The sequence below is a fragment of the Rhagoletis pomonella genome, unplaced genomic scaffold (assembly GCF_013731165.1).
Source record: "Rhagoletis pomonella isolate Grant_MI unplaced genomic scaffold, Rhpom_1.0 Rhpom_scaffold_00003, whole genome shotgun sequence".
NCBI classification, from domain to species: Eukaryota; Metazoa; Arthropoda; class Insecta; order Diptera; family Tephritidae; genus Rhagoletis; species Rhagoletis pomonella.
The window spans coordinates 47760366-47780042 of record NW_023458557.1 but is presented as its reverse complement, the minus strand read 5'-3'; the positions used below and the strand labels follow the sequence as shown (position 1 = coordinate 47780042).

At 36.8% G+C, this 19677-nt stretch overlaps 1 protein-coding gene across 1 annotated transcript; it reads right to left on the bottom strand.

Annotated features, from left to right (window-relative positions):
* Nucleotides 1-811: 811 nt before the first annotated feature.
* LOC118736267 lies at nucleotides 812-1447 on the bottom strand. Its single transcript, XM_036466361.1, has one exon. The coding sequence runs from the start codon at nucleotides 1445-1447 to the stop codon at nucleotides 812-814; it is 636 nt and encodes a 211-aa protein (XP_036322254.1).
* Between the last annotated feature and the right edge of the window lie 18230 nt (nucleotides 1448-19677).

The window sequence follows — 19677 nt, the reverse complement described above, 5'->3', positions numbered from 1 at the left end:
ACCGAAGACTATTTCGAACAGCTCTTCGTCGAAGTTTTTTGTTTTCCACCCGTGGCAGGACTTGCAGCGGTGTTGTTGCGGCTCTGTTTTTCAATGCTTATGATTATGGCCTTGTGATCGCTTTGCGTGTAAGCATTGCTTATGTACCAGTTTGTGGTTCTGCTTAGTCCTCCACTTATAAAGGACAGGTCGATGACTGATCCTGTTCCGTTCCTGGAGAAAGTATCTCCATTTCCGCTGTTCAGAAGTATGACATTTAGGGCTGCCAGTGAGTTGAGAAGCTCTCTTCCTTTCGAATTAGTCCTTCGGCTTCCCCATTCTACCGCCCATGCGTTAAAATCGCCTGCTATAAGCACTGCACTCCTCATCTTAGCGTCGTTGACTAATTGATCAACGATGGTGGTGAAACTTGCTAAGTCCGCACTGGGTGGTATGTAGCAGCTATAAACATAAATGTTATCTATTTTAACGCATACATAGCCGTTTGTGGATGCGATTGGGGCAAGGTGCTTAGGGGGAGCTCCGCAGCTCCATATCGCGCACCTACTGGTTGTGTTGCTAGCCGAAGACGCTTCGCTTTTATTCTTATATTGTTCGCTAAGGATCGCAATATCGATACCAAGTTCGTATACGGTTTGGTTGAGCAGATCTTGCGCTGCTTGACAGTGATTAAGGTTCAACTGCAGAAATTTCATTGGTGATGTTATTTTCCTCTTCCACTTTGGAAGACGGCGCACATACGACTACCGGTCGCGTGTCTTGTACTACTTTCGTCAGCTTTGGCACTGGGGGAACAAGATGGTGAATTTTTTCAGTCTCTAGCCTTGTGATCCTTTCCTCCGCATCTAAAACATAGCGCGGATCGGTCCTCTGCGCTCTTACAGTTTCTAGACATGTGCCCATAATCATGACACCTATAGCATCTCGCCAGAACTTCTTTAAACCTTATTCGGCAATTGACCCAGCCTATGCGTATTTTGGCTTTTTCTACTAGCTCTCGGGTAATCGCTGAGGGCAGGCTAAGGGTGCATATTTGCGTATCCCCATAGGCAGCGCACATTGAGCGGATTACCGTTGGTTCAAGATTAGTACCACCAAGGCATTCGATCAATGCTTCGCACACCTCGTCTTTCGTCGTTACCTCATCTATATCCTTCACTTCTAGAAGAGACTCTTGAGTAAGCGAGCGCACATGGGCGCTTTCCCCAAGTATATGCTCAACCGCAGTTTTAAATTTCTGGGTAGCAGGGTCGTCTTGTTTTTTCAGCTCAAACAGCAACTCATTTTTGGCCGTCTTTCGGATGTTCTTGACATTAGCACTAAGTTCTTTCAGTTCAGGTTGCGACTTTATTTTCTTTAATATGTCGGCATACGATTGTTCACCAGCCTTCTTTACTATGATCGCATCCGGCTTGGTTGGCTTAGTCTTAGCTTTAGTTTTACGCATCTTTACTTCAGTCCACTGCTCCTCCGATTGGCTGGATGCAGGGCCTGTTGCCGCGCTTTGATCTGTAGGCGGTGCCCTACCTTGGGTTTTTGTTATTCCCTCGTTGTTAATCTGCAGCGGTTGTTGTTGTAGCTTCCGACCAATTAGTTCTTTTGAAGATGTAGATGTAACCAGCGTTGCCGTTTTGGTCCAATTGGACCAAAATTGGTAGGCTCATTATCCTTTGGTAGTTTGGTTAGTAGGCTTATGGTTGGCAAAAGTGAAATTGCAACCAAATTGAGCAATAAAATTTGTTTGCTTAAGATTGCATACTGCCAGTGCTATCTACTATTTATAGTAACTCTAAAAATATCTATGAATGGTAACCCTGTATTCATAGCAAGCAAAGGAAATAATGACAAGAGAAAGAGTGAAAGAAAGATGTTAAATGTCAAAAACTTGGCATTTGCGCGCCTTTCTTCAATTGAATTTAACAAACAAGCGAAAAGATTAGTGATGGACAAGTAAGTTAATTTTGCTTTAAATTTGTTACTTTTTAATCGTTGTTTATTTGCAGGTATTTCTATAAAGCCTCTAAACCGTCCGAAGTAAGTGTGGACAATAATAACGACGACTTGTTCAGGTAAAAAATTGCGACTAAGTAGGTATGTACATATGTGTTAATTAACAAATACTGAAAATTCTCGTAGTGATGAAAACTCGCTTGCGCCCAAAAACCAAACTCAGAAATAAACTAAACATCACTACAATAAATAGTATTATGCTCTGTAAAGAACTAGTACAAAAGGCTGATACACATTACGTGTGGTCAGCAAAAGGAGATCTCAAAGATGTATGATTTTTTTACAAACGTTTTGTATACAATCAGGGGATATAAAAACTTTGTTTTTGATATAACATAGGATATAAAAACTTTTTCTTTTTAAACGAATAAAATGCTTGAAATTGTATTGTCAAAGAAAATAAAACGTTTGAAATGAATTGAATTGATCTCAAAGATATACATATATACTCGGTACGTTTTTTTTACAAACGTTTTGTGTACAATATTTTTGATACTTAGGTTGTTCACACTTGCTTGGTTATCAGGTTATCTGGTTAAAAATTATTATTCTGTAGTATATTTTATTGTTGTAAACTGAATAAAAAATATAACCACATAACCAGATAACCTGATAACCAAGCAAGTGTGAACAACCTAACTATTATTTAACCGCATAAAATGTCTGAATTTGTTGTTTTATACATCAAAATTTTGATATGAATTGAATTAATATCAAAACCATATACAATGCTTATAACTGTTTTTTATACGATACGTTAATTAATTTATTTAAACGCCCGAATTTATTTTGTGTAAATTTCAAGTATTGCATGATTGGATAACCAACTGTAGCACAGAAACCATATTATTTGGTATTTTAATTTATACCTACTGTTAATCTGCAAAACCTGTAAATTTAATAAAATCTCGTTTTATTGATCAAAAATTTTTTGGTAGTTTGCAAACTGATTTGGTATTGGTGTTGCTTTGGTTTCTGACAATGCACGCGAATTCATCTTACGTTCAGCCAAAGCTCTTTCATGTTGCTCTTGCATAGCAGTGCCAAGCTCTTTCATGCGTATGTTGACACGGCTCTGAACTTCGATCATGTTGCTAAGCTCACGGATCTTCTCGCCTAGTAGTGTGAGTGCATCCTCTCTCCTCTCCATCAATTACTTATTCACGTACATATATATCCTTAAGTTTTTGTTTAGCAATATTACAATTTAAATTGATATTTCTGCGGGCAATTGCACGCTATAACTAAATATACTTACAAAAAAGAATTATCAGCCCTGTTCTGCAATCCGAGTCGGAATCGCATCGGAATCGGAATTCAATTCCGACTCGGAATTGAAACGGTGTTCCACAAGCAGATCGGAACTGTTGTTTCGAAGTTAACATCGAATCCGATTGTGAAAAAAGGAACAAACCTCCAATCTGTCAACTTTGTTTTGAAGTGTGTCAATTTCATTTGGATAAATAAAACTGAAAAAATAAACATGAGTTTTATTGGCGATTTTGCTGAATAATGAGCATCAAACATTTGAAAAAGTAAGGCGAAAAATTTTGCGCGGTCACAGCAATCTCATGGAATTACCGGACTCAGCGTTAGTAGTATAAAATTGTTTTTTTATATACTAACGCCATTTCAAACTATTAATTTATATTTTACAGCTTTATTGCACTCTAAAGAATAAATAAACAAGCGTTCCTCATGATTTTGAGAGACTTGCAGCCTTTTGTACAAAGCAGCCCCATTCCCGCAGTGTTGGGAAGTTGGGAGCAAGGCTGCGATTCCCAGCCGAAGGTGGGTATCAAAGGTCCGTTGGAATGGACCCAAGCATCGCTTTGGGAAGGAGCACCGTCTCCAAAATAATTTCAGAAATAATTACGCTACTGGAGCGGAGACTTTGCTCAAAGTGGATAAAATTGTTCATGCCTGAGCAAGATAAAGGAGCCGCCAAAAGTTCTTTCTACGAACAATTTGGTATTCCGGGTGTGATTGGATGTATTGACGGCACGCACATCAAGACGGGTCTGCTTTTTTTAACAGAAAAGGAAATTTTGGCATTAATGCAATGATTGTAAGTTACCACAATTACTTGATTTTATAAGGAAAAAAGTTTTCGTAAAATTTGTTTCCTATTTATTTCAGATTTGCGATCTTTAATATTATTAGAGCAATTGATGCTTGTCATCCCGGTTCTAGCCATGACTCCTTTATATGGAGCATGAGCAATGCAAGACACTTTTTCATTACGAAGTATCGAGATGGTGATCACAGTTCGTAGTTAGTGGGCGATGCCGGGTTTGCTCTGGAACCTTTTCTATTAACACCATATAGAAATCCAGAACCACGGTCTATACAACACGCGTTTAACGAAACACATTCTTCGGCACGTAATATAGTTGAACGAACAATTGTAGTTCTTAAAACTCATTTTCGGGGTTCATTAGAAACCTTGCAGTACAAACCAAAAAAGGTTGTGAATATAATTAATGTATGTGTTGCCTTGCATAATATTTGTCGCCACTATAATCTTGAATATGACTATGGTGAACCTGAAGAAAACGCCGAAGCGAAGAAGATAGTGAAGTAGATAGATTTGTACCAACAGACATTAACTTGCAAAGTGAAGCACAAGAATTAGAGACGAAATTGCGAATAAAATTATATAATGTATTAATAAAAACAAGTATATTTAATAAAAACAAGTACTGTAATTATAAATAAACAATTTCCACAAAAAAAAACTAAACATTTAAAGACTTTTTACTTTTTTAAAATTCGAACCGTTCTAAATCTATTTCAAGCTGCCGCAGTTTAATTTGGTTTCTTTCCAGCAATGCTTCTTCCACTTTTTTATAGTGATTATTCATGTTGCTGCGGATGTTTTCTATAGTGGCATTAATTTTGTCTAAGCCGCGGTAAACTCGTCTGACGCCGCTCTCGGTGTCTTTTTGATTTTTCGCCAGCGCTGCTATTCTTCCGGAAAGACTTTCATCGAATTTGTTTTCCGCTTGCATGAATGCCTTCACGGAATCCTTAAAATCGGACTGTAACCACGCCCACTTCCCATATACCGGTATTTTCGAAAAATGCGAAAACTACAATGTTTCAGTAAATATTCAATCGAAATTGTTGAAAATTAGCATGTGAAGTGGAATTATGGTAAAAACTAATATTATTATAAATTGTTTGGAAAATGGGCGTGACTCCGCCCACTTATGATGAAATGCTGTATCTCTGTAGCCGCTTCACCAGTCCCTACCAAACTGGGTCCGAGCCTTGCTTAGGATCGAACAAATCTATTGAAAATCTTTGAAATCGGGCTATAACCACGCCCACCTCCCATATAACGGTAATTTATAGAAACACGAAAACTGCGATAAATCAGTAGTTATTGAAGCTAATTCACTCAAACTCGACGGTTGTAATAATCACTTAGCAGCAAATTTTATTATCATAATAACTTAATAATAATAATAGATTGGCGCTTACACATATGTTAGTGTTTGGCCGAGCTTCTCCTCCGAATTGTGGCGTGCGCCTTGATGTTGTCACACAAAGCAGAGGGACCTACAGTTTTACGCCGACTCCGAGCGGCGATTGTATTTTTACGAGAAGCTGTTTTTCATGGCAGAAAACACTCGGAGGTTTGCCATTGCCTGCCGAGGGACAACCGCTGTTAAGAAAAAACCTTTTTTTCTTTATTTTTTGCGATGTTGCTTTGACCAGGGCTTGAACCCAGGTGTTGCGGAGTGGAAGCGCGCACTGCTTACCACTACACCACAGCGGACGACAACTTATGACCACAAATATTTATCTCGGTAACCGATTCATCAAATTCAACTAAAATTGGTGCACCTTATAATCTTGGTACGAAAAAACCACTTGTTGAAAATTATTGAAATGGGACTAAACTTACACCCCCTTCCCATATAACGGTAAATTTCAAAAATACGAAAACTCCGATATTTCAAAAACTGAGGCCACTAATTTACTCCCAGTTAAGACTTACAACAGTCTCTTAAAAATAAACAAGCATGTTATAGACTTTTAGGAATTGGACGTGGCACCGCCCACTTTATGACTAAAAAGGTTGACCTCATTCATTCAATAATTTCATTAAGTCAGTATATTAGAAAAAACGTTTGGAATCGGGGAAAAACACCCCCGCTTATCATGCGCCGGGTATATAAAATCCAGGGACCGTAAATAGCAAATATTTTTTCAACAGTTAAACTTGGCCAGATATTTTTTAAGTCCGAAATAAAAGTCTTTCCGGATAGTAAACAAACCGCCTATCCAAATTAAAAAAATTTGTTACCAAATGTAAGAGGACTTAAAAAGCTTTTAAATAGAAATAACGAACGAAGGCTACCACTTCTATTTATATTTATTTTTAAAAGCTAATACAAAAGAAATGCATATATCTGACCCACGGTTTTTCTATGGTAATTAAAAAACATTTTTTATTGAAATATTTTTCAATAGCTGGCTTTCCGCTGGCTTTCTTCGTTTAAACATTTAAGTTTTAAAGCTATTTTAGCCCTCTTTCAGTTGATACCAAGCTTGTTTAATTTGGATAAGCGGTTTGTTTATTATTAGGAAATAACTTTTATTTTCGACTTAAAAATATTTGGCCCTTGAAAAAAGTAACTGTTATTTACGGTCCCTGATAAAATTCGGTTTCGCCCAAACTTATACTGCTTTACTTTTTCCTTTTTAGATTACAGTTTAAGGAAGTTCCAGCGTTATGTAAAAACCTAAAAAAAATCCTAAAGTATTTTGTTTGTGTAAAATAATATTAATCCAGTAAAATACATGGGAAAAATTACCAAGCACCGAGTACCGGTGAGAAGACCCCTATTACAAATTTGTATGCTCGGATCTTAAAATTCATTACAAATCAGTACAAACTTTGAAAAATCAGGACATAAGCGTGCTGATTGAAGAAGTGAATAAAATCAGTACGAGAGTTGAAAAATCAGTACTGTACTGATAAAATCAGTACGTCTGACAACCGTAGCATTACTTTACAACCCGTTTTTAACCGGTTCCTTTTTGGACAGTTTTTTTTTTTATAAGAAAACGCTTTTAAGATTCGATTTTTGGACTTTTTTTCGCTTTTTCTTTTCTTTTACAGATTCCATGTCAGATATTTTATAAAAAAAAAAATTATATACAACAATTTATATTGAGCTCAAGGCCGTTTTAAATGAAAATTTTATTGTGGAAAAGCAACAATAATTTGAAAAAATGGTAGAAGTGATAGCTGTTTCGGAAATCACGACATTTCCTCATCAGACTTCTTTCAGTAGGATTCGAACCGACGATCCCACTGACACAGCCAGTTGCCTATGCACCGCGCTAAGTACGCCTTGTAAATTATCGTTTGCTTTTTTTCAAATTATTGTTGCTTTTCCACAATAAAATTTTCATTTAAAACGGCCTTGAGCTCAATATAAATTATTGAATATAATTGTTATAAATGCCAAAAAAATAACAAAAACAAATAACTTAAGGACGAGCACACCTAAAAGTTAAACATTCTAAAAATAGAATTATTAGCACAAACCAACAATACCAACAACCACATGATCAAGTGAATTGCAGCGGAATAGCTGCGCTTGATTGTGTTGGCATAACAAAAATGAAAATAGTGGAAAAAAGCAAACGATAATTTACAAGCACGGTGCATAGGCAACTGGCTGAGTCAGTGGGATCGTCGGTTCGAATCATACTGAAAGAAGTCTGATGAGGAAATGTGGTGATTTCCAAAATAGCTATCACTTCTACCATTTTTTTAAATTATTGTTGCTTTTCCACAATAAAATTTTCATTTAAAACGGCCTCGAGCTCAATATAAATTGTTGAATATAATTGTTATAAAGGCCAAAAAAATAACAAAAGAAAAATATTGTAAGCGGCACGCAAAAATTTAAATTATTCAATTCCGAAAAGCCACAATTGCCTCCACCGCGATTTGAACTCGCGGCCAACGATGGATGAGTCGGAGGTCTTCTCGCTAAGTTACTTTCGTATTGTACGAGATTTGAGAATTTGTACATTTACAACGCAAGTTTCAACTGTCCCGCTCTGCGACCGTTTTGCAGTAGTTCAGAGATAGTTCTGAAATATGTAGTTCGGAACTAGCGCTTTGTCAGACTGCCTCTAAATTTTACTGCAGGGTATATTTACACTTTTTGAATGTACGGCGATATTGACATACACACTTAGTATATTTCCTTCATGCGTAGGCATTTTGACCCGGTCTAAGGGAATGAGAAAGTTTCTGAACTGGAGTTATGATAACAGCGGCGTGGTAAAATTTCAGGTTGGACTGAGTTCAGACACGGAAACTTTTGTTGCTTATTATCGGCGATTTCTCATTTGCTGTTGCCCTTCGCATTCACACACAGTACACAATTGTTGTTGTCAGCTGCGAACCGCCAACTTGAAATACTCAGACGAACGAGAGCACAAAGCGTGTTGCCCGAGCACGGGCAACTCGGAGCCCTTCCCCTTTCCTCGTCGCCCTCTCTCCTACAAACTTCGAGTTGCCGAAACAAAAGTTGCAATGTTATAAAGGCTGGGTTCACGCAGAGAAACTTTTGTTGCTCATTTTCGGCAACTTCTATTTTGGTGTTGCTCTTCGCGTTCACACAGAGCAATTCTTTTGTACACAATTGTTGTTGTCAGCTGTGAACGACCAACTAGAATTACTCAGATGAACGGGAGCACAAAGCGTGTTTCCCGAGCACGAGCAACTCGGTGCCGTTCCCCTTCCGCGTCACTCCCTCTACCACAAGTAACGAGTTGCCGCGACAAAAGTTTCTCTATCTGAACCTAGACAAACGGAGGTGGTGGCGGTGGGGCATTAATTCAACATATTTGTGTTGGCGGTGAGTAGACAAAGGAATCATCGGGCTCGTTAGATGTGGCCTGAGCGGTAATTGCGGGACATTTCATTTTCAGACCGAACCTGATTGCAAGTCACGCGTTTCTAACTGTGGCTCGGCTGCGTTATTGCTCGCTTGGAATAGATGGTTGACTTGCGTCGAATGTATGTTTATAAGTATGCGTAATTCTCTTCAGGAGATACACGCCAAGGGTTTGCCGCGGCAGCACACGCCATTTTATCAGACATCAGGCGTTAATGCTATGAGCACGAACCAAGCTGCGTGCCAAACAGAGTGAAAAAAAAGATTTTTAAATACCCAAAACAAAAAGACGACAAAAGTGTTGTCGGGAAGGCAATTTAAAACCGGGTGAGCTTTCATTTGTGTGCCATTTGTATGTGGGTGTGTTTGTGTGCACATGTACATATGTACATGTTTTTTTTGTGTATGCATCATGGCATTAAGGCAAAGCTATGCTGGTGTTGAGTGGGCGGGTATCAATAGAGACAAAACCAACAGAAAAAAGTGACGTTTACGACTTTGGTTGTGGATGTGGAAAAGGTCGTGTGAATAACAGGGGTAGCAATAATGGCAAAAGAATTACATACCAAATTGGCTAAAACAGGAACCGTAGTCGTTGCTTCATTAAGCAGAACTTCAGACCTGCAGACCAGCATGGGGAGCTGCATTTTTACCCCTTCATAATCAACAAGACACGCGCCGGGTTTGTTTCGTCGCACGCCACAATCCAATATGTACTAACACGAGTCGTACTAGAGTTTTCTTCCGCACAGTGCAGCCGAAATTTAAAAGTGCGGCCAAAATTCTAACGTTTAAAGAAATGATTCGAAATTTCGTACTAGGGGGTTTTCGTGGTCGCTAATTACAAATCCGCTGTCATAATTGCGAAATTCTAAATGGCGGATCCGGTAAGGCGTCTGGCAAATTTCGGGCTTTTAAATTAGAATTCTTAGGAAGATTTTGGATATGCAGTTTTATAGCCCAGTTAAATTTAGTGTAACAAAGTGCAAGTTTGAAGCAGCTAGGACTTACCATTGATTTTGGAGAATTTTTTTTCGTTGGCATTGCCAGCTTTTTTCTTCTATACGATGTATGTTCGATGATATGAAGAAAATGAGCATCACCTTCAACAAAAAAAAAAATCCAAAAATCAACCGTAAGTCCAAGAATCTGTAAACTTGCACTTTATTGTACTTAAATTAAATGGGCCACACAACTGCATACTCCAAATCTTTCTGTGAAATCTAATTAAAACAGCTCGAAATTTTTAGATGGAGGTGAAGCTAATAAGCTAGTAAGCGTGTTAAAAAAAAACCCAAAAAAAATAAAGAGCGGAAATGAGCATCTGAGTTTTGTTTTATTCTATAGCTAATACTTTTCTGTCGCCGCTGTGGTGTAGTGATGCGCGCTTCCACTCCACTCCCTGGGCCTGGGTTCAAGCCCTGGTCAAAGCAACATCACAAAAAATATAGAAAAAAGGTTTTTTTCTTAACAGCGGTCGCCCCTCGGCAGGATATGGCAAACCTCCGAGTGTATTTCTGCCATGAAAAACAGCTTCTCATAAAAATACAATCGCCGTTCGGAGTCGGCGTAAAACTGTAAGTCCCTCCCCTTTGTGTGACAACATCAAGTCGCACGCCACAAATCGGAAGAGAAGCTCGGCCAAACACTAACATATGTGTAAGCGCCAATCTATTATTATTATTATTATACTTTTCTACGTAAACTGCAATAGGTTTAAAGGCAGGATCCAACAGCGTGTTGTTACTGTTGCGTTTTACAACTCCAATTTTGTTTAAAAATAAACGAAAAAAATACCTTTACATTTTTGTTTTTTTAAAAAAAAATCCATGTTACAGTATTTCTTTTCACAAATTTTGTTACGTATTTTACTAACATTCAGACGTAGAATCCATTTGGTTTTGTTTGGTTTCCTATTCTCTAACTACAATTATACATTAATAACTTTTCGCTTTTTATTACAATAATGTTGTGCTTGGGAGAAGGTCACACTAGAAATCATTATAAAGAGAGTACTTAGGGTACAGGTCGTTACAGTGAACAATTTTCGCTTCTTAGGTGATCCCTTTAGTCCACTCAATTTCAAAAAAGGCCTATCCAGAAACTTTATTTTCTCGAATTTTGGCTGCACTTTTGGAATTCGGTCGCACTGTGAGCCGTAGTGGCATCGGTTTGGTTGGGGTTGATGAAGAATGTGAATCCACAAAAGCGTTAGCAATTGAATAGCCCGTTAGGAACGAGGACGAAGACATGATGCGTAGTAATTATAAAGGAATTGATTGTTGAAGGTGAGGTCATTCATGGCTATATTCGGCTGTTTTGTTGCAGCGCTTATGCGAAACTGAATGTTATGTCTGCGATTTCGGAACTTGTGCTTGTGGCGTGGGTGTGCAGGTTTCAATGGTGCGAAAGTATAACATTAAATGGCGTCAGTGCGTATTTAGATGGTCTGTTTGCTGAAACACCCCTGCCCTTGGCGTTTCGGTTTGTGGTTATATATTTATTCTTTACTTTCACAATGAGTTGAAGTATGTAATAAAATTTGATTATCGGTCGTACATACGTATGTATGTATGCATAGGTGAAAGTGTTCACAGGGATGAGAGGAAAATCAATCGAATAAACAAGTGAACTCCCGACTTTCTAATTGTATTTCAAATACATATGAACATATCTACACGCTTTTTAATTTCCTAATAATTTCTAACTATTCTTGTCCAGCAATTATTACCGGTAATATAAAAGTGTTTGGAGAAAAATTAAAATAACTTTCGGAATTCGATCGAGCTCACGGAGTGTATTCACACCACTGAATTTAAAAGGATAATATTTAATACCGAATAAATCAGACGAATAAGTTATACGCGCTCCTTGGATACTTTGAGGGTAGCAGTATAGAATTTTTCATTGTGATCTTTTATTTCTTATTATTTATTTTACGGGCTCACAGTGGTCCGAAACGATAATCTAGAGCAGTGATTCCCAAAGCGGTCCAGGGAGACGTGACGGGGTCTACGTTGGCGTGAAAAAAAATATGGGGGTTCCCGAGTTGTAAGTGGGATCCACGAAAATTTATCTGGCCTCGATAGTAAAGAACAAAAATTGGTTGCTTGCTACAAAAAAAATTAGGGAGCAAAAAAATACCAATTTTTTTGTGGTTTTGTAGTTTTTGCTTTGCCGGCAAAAACTATCAAAATCTGTAAGAGTGTGTGTGGAAATTCAAACAAAATTTTTTAATTTGACATAAGAAGCCGTGAGGTTGAACACATACACGAAATCAGCTGATCTAGTAACACCACCTTATTGCTCAGTACTTTTTATCACTGACAAACTCATGAAAGCAGCAGAAAGCTTTCATTAAGCAATCATTTTATTTATACCCGAAATTTTATGCGTCGCTTGCTTGGTTGTTTGTCATAGAATTTTCTAGATGTGGTCTTTTTTCTTTTTGTTTAAAGTTATGTGTTTTAAAAAAGTGAGTGATAAATATTTTTCGCATCACTTTAAAACTCGGAGCGATAAAAATAAAAGTGATGCCATCAATATAAATATACTATTTTACAAATACGGCACATGCAAGCTCATGAGTGAGCCGAACATGTGAGGAGTTTATGGTGAAGAGAATGTAAATAACGCTAGCGCACGGTGTATTTGGGTCAAATGAGAACTCGGAGCTGGGAGTTGTGGTTCGCCGCAAATGGCTGCACTTATCATCGCTTTTGCCTATTGTAAGGACTGATGACATCATTAGCTAAGTGGCTGAATATGCAGCTATCGATAAGAAGACAATTGTATGCTATAAACTGGTCAAGAAGGATTCTGATTTGGAAACTATTAAGCACATTAATTTCAAGCTTGGAGTTTCAGAATCTGACTACTCAAAAATTCTGTCATCGGATATTTGGCCCTCCAACGTTGCTGTCCGGCCTTTTGATTTTTTTCAAAAAGATGCCCAGCCGCAGCCCAAGAAGTAAAAAGTCATTCTACCTCTGGTGATCGGAATATAAGTATCTATCACCAAAATACTTCGGGACTCAGGACAAAATCCGAATCTGTCTACATTCTCAGCTCACAATTGGATTATGGCTGCTTCGTTCTGACAGAAACCTGGCTGAATGCTAACTTTTTCGATGCGGAGTTCTTTAATCCAGCTCTCTTTGACGTTTTTCGCAAAGACAGAGATTTTGCTAAAACTGGTGTTAGTAGGGGTGGTGGTGTACTGATAGCTGCGCGCAGATATCTTCGAGCTTCTTTTTATCCGCTGCTAGATGCCAACTCCCTGTTGGATCAGCTTTGTGTAAAATTACATGGCACCTGTGGTGTGCTGTACATTTGTGTGTCCTACATTCCGCCGGGCAGCTGTGATGTCATATACAAGGCACATGTTGACAATATACTGGCACTCCACGAGAAATTGGAAACAGCCATCTTTGTGTTTTAGGTGACTTTAATTTATGTAATATTTCCTGGAGCTTTATTGATAACAATATTTTCCTCACCCCATCAAATGTTACTACTTTATCTGAATCATATTTAATTGATAATTTATTATGTATTGAATTATTACAAATCAATGGTTTTTTTAATGAGTTAAACCGAATTTTAGATTTAATATTTATTAGCTCTAATATAAATTTCAAGCTCTCTCATGCGGCCAGTTACATCTCCCCTCCAAATCAGCATCATAGCCCTATGGTTTTGGAGTTTGAATTTTACCAATATTTTGAATTACCGACTGCTAGTCAGACGGTTGCTTTTAACTACTCTTGTTGTAATTTTGCTGAATTGAATAATTTGTTTGATTTGGATTGGTCCCAGCTCTTTGGAAATGTGGATGTAACTGGTTGCTACGATATTTTTAAGTATAAACTTTGTGATATTTGTGTGGGTCACATCCCAATTCTTAATTCGAAAACCGCTAAGCGTCCATGGTTTACTACCCTGCAAGAACAGTGACTATCATTTGACAAATCATTTGATGGGCAAGACTGATGGAGATTTCTGTCACTGGCTACCTACAAGTTTCTATCAAATTCTAAAGGGCAGTGTGAAAAATCTGATGGAAACTTTCGTGTACGTGTGATGCTTCATCTCCTTCTGGCATATACGTTTTGGCATAATGCTATACTGCTCACTCCCATTGAGTTCGGCATTCAGATTTGAATCATCAGTGATGTAAATCTTCGACAATTATGAGTGATCAACCTTGATAGAAATATAAGTCAGCAATGTGCAATCAAATTTGATGTAATAACCGATCATTCATGACACATCAAGTCTGACAGGTTTGCCTATCATTCCTGATTATTCACAGCTGATGTAAAAATTCGTCAAGTCTGATCTCTCACGCATGATTAGAAAGCTATCATTAATGACACATTTAAGACATATTTTTTTTTTCTTTTATTTTCATAAAATCTTAAGACCTAATTATTAATCATTAAAATATTAGATATAAATAATTAATGTCTTACGAACATCAACCAGTATGAGTTTGTTCAGTGGTTTTCTCTCCCATCTTCCGTCCCAGTTGAATTGCAGCAATGTTTCGTCCGTAAATAAATGTTTAATGACGCTGCCTACGTCCTCAGACACACCTTTTGTTTTTGATATACGTAATTGACCTTTGAAAAATGTATGTACAGCAATTAGAACGTGAAATATGTATTCCATAATATAATTCATTATCACGGCTTGTGCATACTCTGGATCTTTTAATTTTGTTTCTATTAAATCCACAGCGCAATAGGACTGCAGTGGTAGAGAACTAGCGATGTGATGCAATTTTTTAATATTGGATTCGTAAATCCTTTTTTCTTGCTCATGGCGGTATTAAAAGCTCTTTTATTCATTTTAAATGAAATATTTTATAAAACTTATCTTTATTTTTCCACAGCACTTTAAGTTTTGACAATCTTTTCGTTTTGCGTCTTTCTTTTTTCTGTTGATGTGCGCATTTGAACTTCTTCAGTACCAAGTACTTTATAATACGGTTTTATTTATTACGTTTATATATAAAAAGAATGTCATACCACAATGGAAACTTTTACTTTTACTTACTATTGCTATGAGCGGGGTCGAATAATGATAAAATTAAAATTAAACTAATTAAGTTCAAAATTATATCCAAGTACTTCAGTACTCGACATTATTTGGCAGGTACAACTACTTTTGTTGCGCACAAAATGCAGCCCTAGTGAATCTTGTGGTTACTATGGCAACCAACTACCGGTACTTCTATCAACATTGACACTCACTTGATCGATCAAATGACAGTCATTCCCTACGGAGCCAAACTGGCATATACAATTTTGCATATGTGTTAGTTTTCGTTGAGAATGTGTTAGAGTTTCTGTCATTCGCGTCTTGTAGGGTAAAGAACTCAAACGTATAAGGAATAAGAAGAATACGTTCTACAAAAGACAAAAGCATTCCAACGATGTAAATTTGCGTGAGCGTTACGTGTTTTATAGAGCTGAATTTAACAGGCTCAATAAATCCTTGTATAGGAATTATATTCGCGGCGTAGAAAGCAATATTAAATCTAATCCCAAGTTCTTCTGGAGTTATATTAAATCAAAGAAAAATTGCTCTAATATACCTGCATCGGTCCAGCTTAACGGGGTGTCAGCCAACTCCATCTCCGAAGCTGTTAATCTTTTTGCTGATTTTTTTTCTTCCAACTTTATTTCAGGTAATTCTGATAATGATTTTATTCCTGAAGATCTTTTGTTAAATTTAGATACTCCCATTAACTTCGGGGAATTAAAGTTGACAGACGAGGATGTAGCTTATGGCATTAACCAGCTTAAACTATCCACTAACACTGATGTAGATGGCCTCTCGGTTATTTTATTTAAAAGTTGTCCTTCACTAATTGCGCCTTTGAGGCACATTTTTAACATGTCTCTATCTGCCGGAGTTTTCCTCGAAGACTGGAAATTGACTTTTATTACGCCAATTCTTAAAATTGGTAATAAAAATTGTATTGAGAATTATAGGCCGATTTCTAAGCTTACCACTGTCTCAAAACTGTTTGAGTCCATAGTTAAAGATAAAATTTACTTTGCTCTTAAACATTTATTATGTCTCAACCAACATGGGTTTGTGCCGGGCAGATCCACGTTAACCAATTTAGCTGCTTTTACAGAGGACTGTTTGGAAACCTTTCAAAAGGGATTCAAAATTGACGCTATATATACCGATTTCTCTAAGGCTTTTGACAGTGTGCCTCATCGAATATTGATAGCTAAACTTGAAGGCCTGGGCTTTCATTCAGAGTTTCTGAAGTGGATCACATCCTATCTGTATAACAGATGCTGTGTTGTTCGTTTTGATAATGTATCGTCTTATTCTTTTGTCTCCTCCTCTGGTGTTCCCCAGAGTAGTGTCTTAGGTCCGTTATTATTTGTTATCTTTATTAATGATATATCTTCCTGTTTCTCAAAGTGTAAGTTTCTTCTATATGCGGATGACCTGAAGATATACTATGAAATTAAAAATAGAGACGATTCATTGATTCTCCAGGGTGAGCTTGATAATTTGTACTGTTGGTGTGCGCGTAATCGTTTGTCCCTCAATATTGGTAAATGTCATTATACCTCTTTTGCAAAAGTGATTAGTATTGCTCCAACCTCTTACTGTTTTTCGAATGTCTCGCTAAAATCAATTACTGATTTTAAAGACTTGGGTGTTTATTTTGACTCCAAGCTCACCTTCACCACCCACATAAACTTTATTGTTTCTAAATCATTCGCGATGTTGGCCTTTATTCGTCGCAACTGCTCGTCATTTTCCGATCCTTATACTCTCAAACTGTTGTATTCGTCTTTAGTTCGGTCGAGGTTAGAATACGCTGTATTTGTTTGGAGACCTTTTCATACAGTTCATGTGAACAGATTGGAGTCTGTTCAGAGGGCTTTTATACGCTTTGCTTTGCGTCCGTTGAAATTTGTAGACCCTATTCCGTCCTATCGTTCTCGTTGTTTGTTGATAAATCTCATGTCCTTAGAGTCCAGGCGTACTTTGTTATCGATGTGCTTTGTCTTTGACATAATTGTAGGCTCTATAGATTGCTCGCACCTCCTTATGAAAATTCGTTTTAATGTTCCCTCACGTATTCTTCGTTGTAATGAATTGTTTTTTGTGGGTGTTGTTAAAACAGTTTATGGTATGAATGCTCCTTTAAGGAGGACTCTCTCCCAATTTAATGCTTATTCTTCATCTTTAGACTTCGATTTTACTTCGATTTACTCATAAGGCACTTGTCATAAGGGTTTCCCTTATTCTATGTATATATTTGTCATATAGTCTGTAAGCGTCCTGTTTGTTGATAATAATAATAAATAAATAAATAAATAAAATTTTGAAAGGGGTCTACGAGAATCTAAAGGGACAACATCATTTAACGAATTCCGTTTGCGTGAGTTTTTATAAAATTTAATATTTAGGTATGTATATTTGGAGTCTCCTTTTACAAAATTATATAAAATCTTAAAAATTAAAAATGGCGGATCATATATATTTTAAAAAAATATTTTTTATTTTATAAAATTCAATATTTAAAATATTTTATTTTTCTAGTGCGGCTTTTTGGTAATATTTCCAAAATTCACAATTAAAATTACTAGTAGGTATCAATTCAAATATATATATCAATGAAATAGATATTAATAAAAATAAAATAATGCCTTCCGCGAAAAAGAACCTTTCAACAAAAATCTCAAATCGTTATTTGGGTGCGGACGTAGGCGGACTCAAAGTTTCTAAAACAATAAAGTAAGATAACACAGCAGTGTAAAAACACAACTACTTTCATCGACACTCATAGGCAGAATGTAGTAGTACTTAACATAGATGATTTTTTTAATCAAAATTTTGATGCATTCAAAAAGTTAAAATTTAAAATTAATATTAAAACGATAAAATTAAACCAATTGACATTTCTTAGAGAAATATGAAGCACTTACCTGTATTTAAAGTTTCCATTGCAAAATGTTATGTAGAATTTTCGAGGCACTTCAATAGCTTGTTACAATTTTTACGTCAGCAGCAAACAAAAAGAAGTTGTGTACTAACTAGGACATTCAATCCCGAATTATTTTAACAATCCCGGGATTTCGGGATGCAAAAATTCTAATCCCGGGATCCCGAGATTTTTCGGGATTTCGACTGCATCACAATTTTTTATAACCGAGCGCGCTTGTGCACAAGGGTATTATAGCTTTGTTCACATAACGGTTGTTTGTAACAGGCAAAACGAATAGATATAGACAAATGTATACATAAATGATCAGAATGAAAAGAGAAATCGATTAAGCGGTGACTGCCTGTCCGTCCGTCCGTCCGTCTGTGCACAAGATAACTCGGGTAAAAATTGAGATATCTTGAAGAAACTTTGTACGTGCACTTCTTACGGGCGTAGGACGGATGGCATTGAAAATGGGCAACATCGGACAATAACCACGCATACCTCCCATATAACGGTAATTTTCAGAAATACGAAAACTGCGATATTCTGGTAACTACTCAAGCTTATTTAATCAAAATTTATATTTACAATAATTTTTAGACGAAAAATAAGAATATTATAAATTTTTGGAAACTGGGCGTAGCCACCACTTATGGTTACATGTGTATATCTTGATAACCCTTGTACAAATTTCTTCCAAACTTAGCACAGCTGTTAGCCTTGCTACAGCATACAAAATGGCCGACAATAAACACATCCACATCCCATATAACGGTAATTTGGAGAAATACGAAATCCTTATCCTTACTAATATTATAAATCCGAAAGTGAGTTTGTTTGTTTGCTACGCTTTCACGCTTTAACTATTCAACCGATCATCATGAAATTTTGTACACTGCTGTTATATAGCCCAACTTAAAATATAGGATACATTTAATCTCGATTACGCAAGAGGGCGTGGTACCTCCCATACAAACGGAATTTTTCATACTGCATTTCTCAGAAAATATTTTTGGTAGATTACTGGAGCTTGGTATGGAGATATATAAAATCATTCTCTACTCATGGATGAGGGCTGCCACCTTTAAAAAAAATCTAATTCAACTTCAATTAAGGGAGTTATTTATTTGAAAATTATATTTAAAAAATGGATGTCAAGAGGCTTAAAAAGGCTGTAGTTTAATAAATTTTGAAAAGGCTTGCCACCTGTTTGAAAGTAAAATTTAAATTAATTATACGCAAGCCACCTGAAGAATTAAAATATGGTTGTCAAACAAAATATTGTTAAGAAACCTTTAGTTTTAAAGTTTTGAATAATATTGAAGTCTTTCACAAGGGTTGCCACCTTTTTACAAATTCAACTTAATTAATTTAAATGAAATATTATAGTACTAGCAGACCCGGCGAACCTCGGCCCACACAAAATAATTTTTTTTTATTGAAACTTTTTGGTCCAACATTTTCACCAACACTTCACGTTTGCGATTTCCATTGGCACGCTCATCGGATAAGATTATGGTTTGGTGGTCGTTTTCCGCCTTAAATAACCTAACGAATGCGTCATATCCGTGATGAAGTTTTTGAAATTCTCTAATTGTGTAACACTTCATAGAACGGTTAATCTCACAACGAAATAAATTTGAAGAACATTTCCTCTTCACTCCCTGGCGGCAACAATGATCCGGTTTTATAGTAAATCTGTCCAAGAAACTTTATCGTATAGTTGGTGGCAATTTCAAAATGGATGCGTATAATTGTTCTACA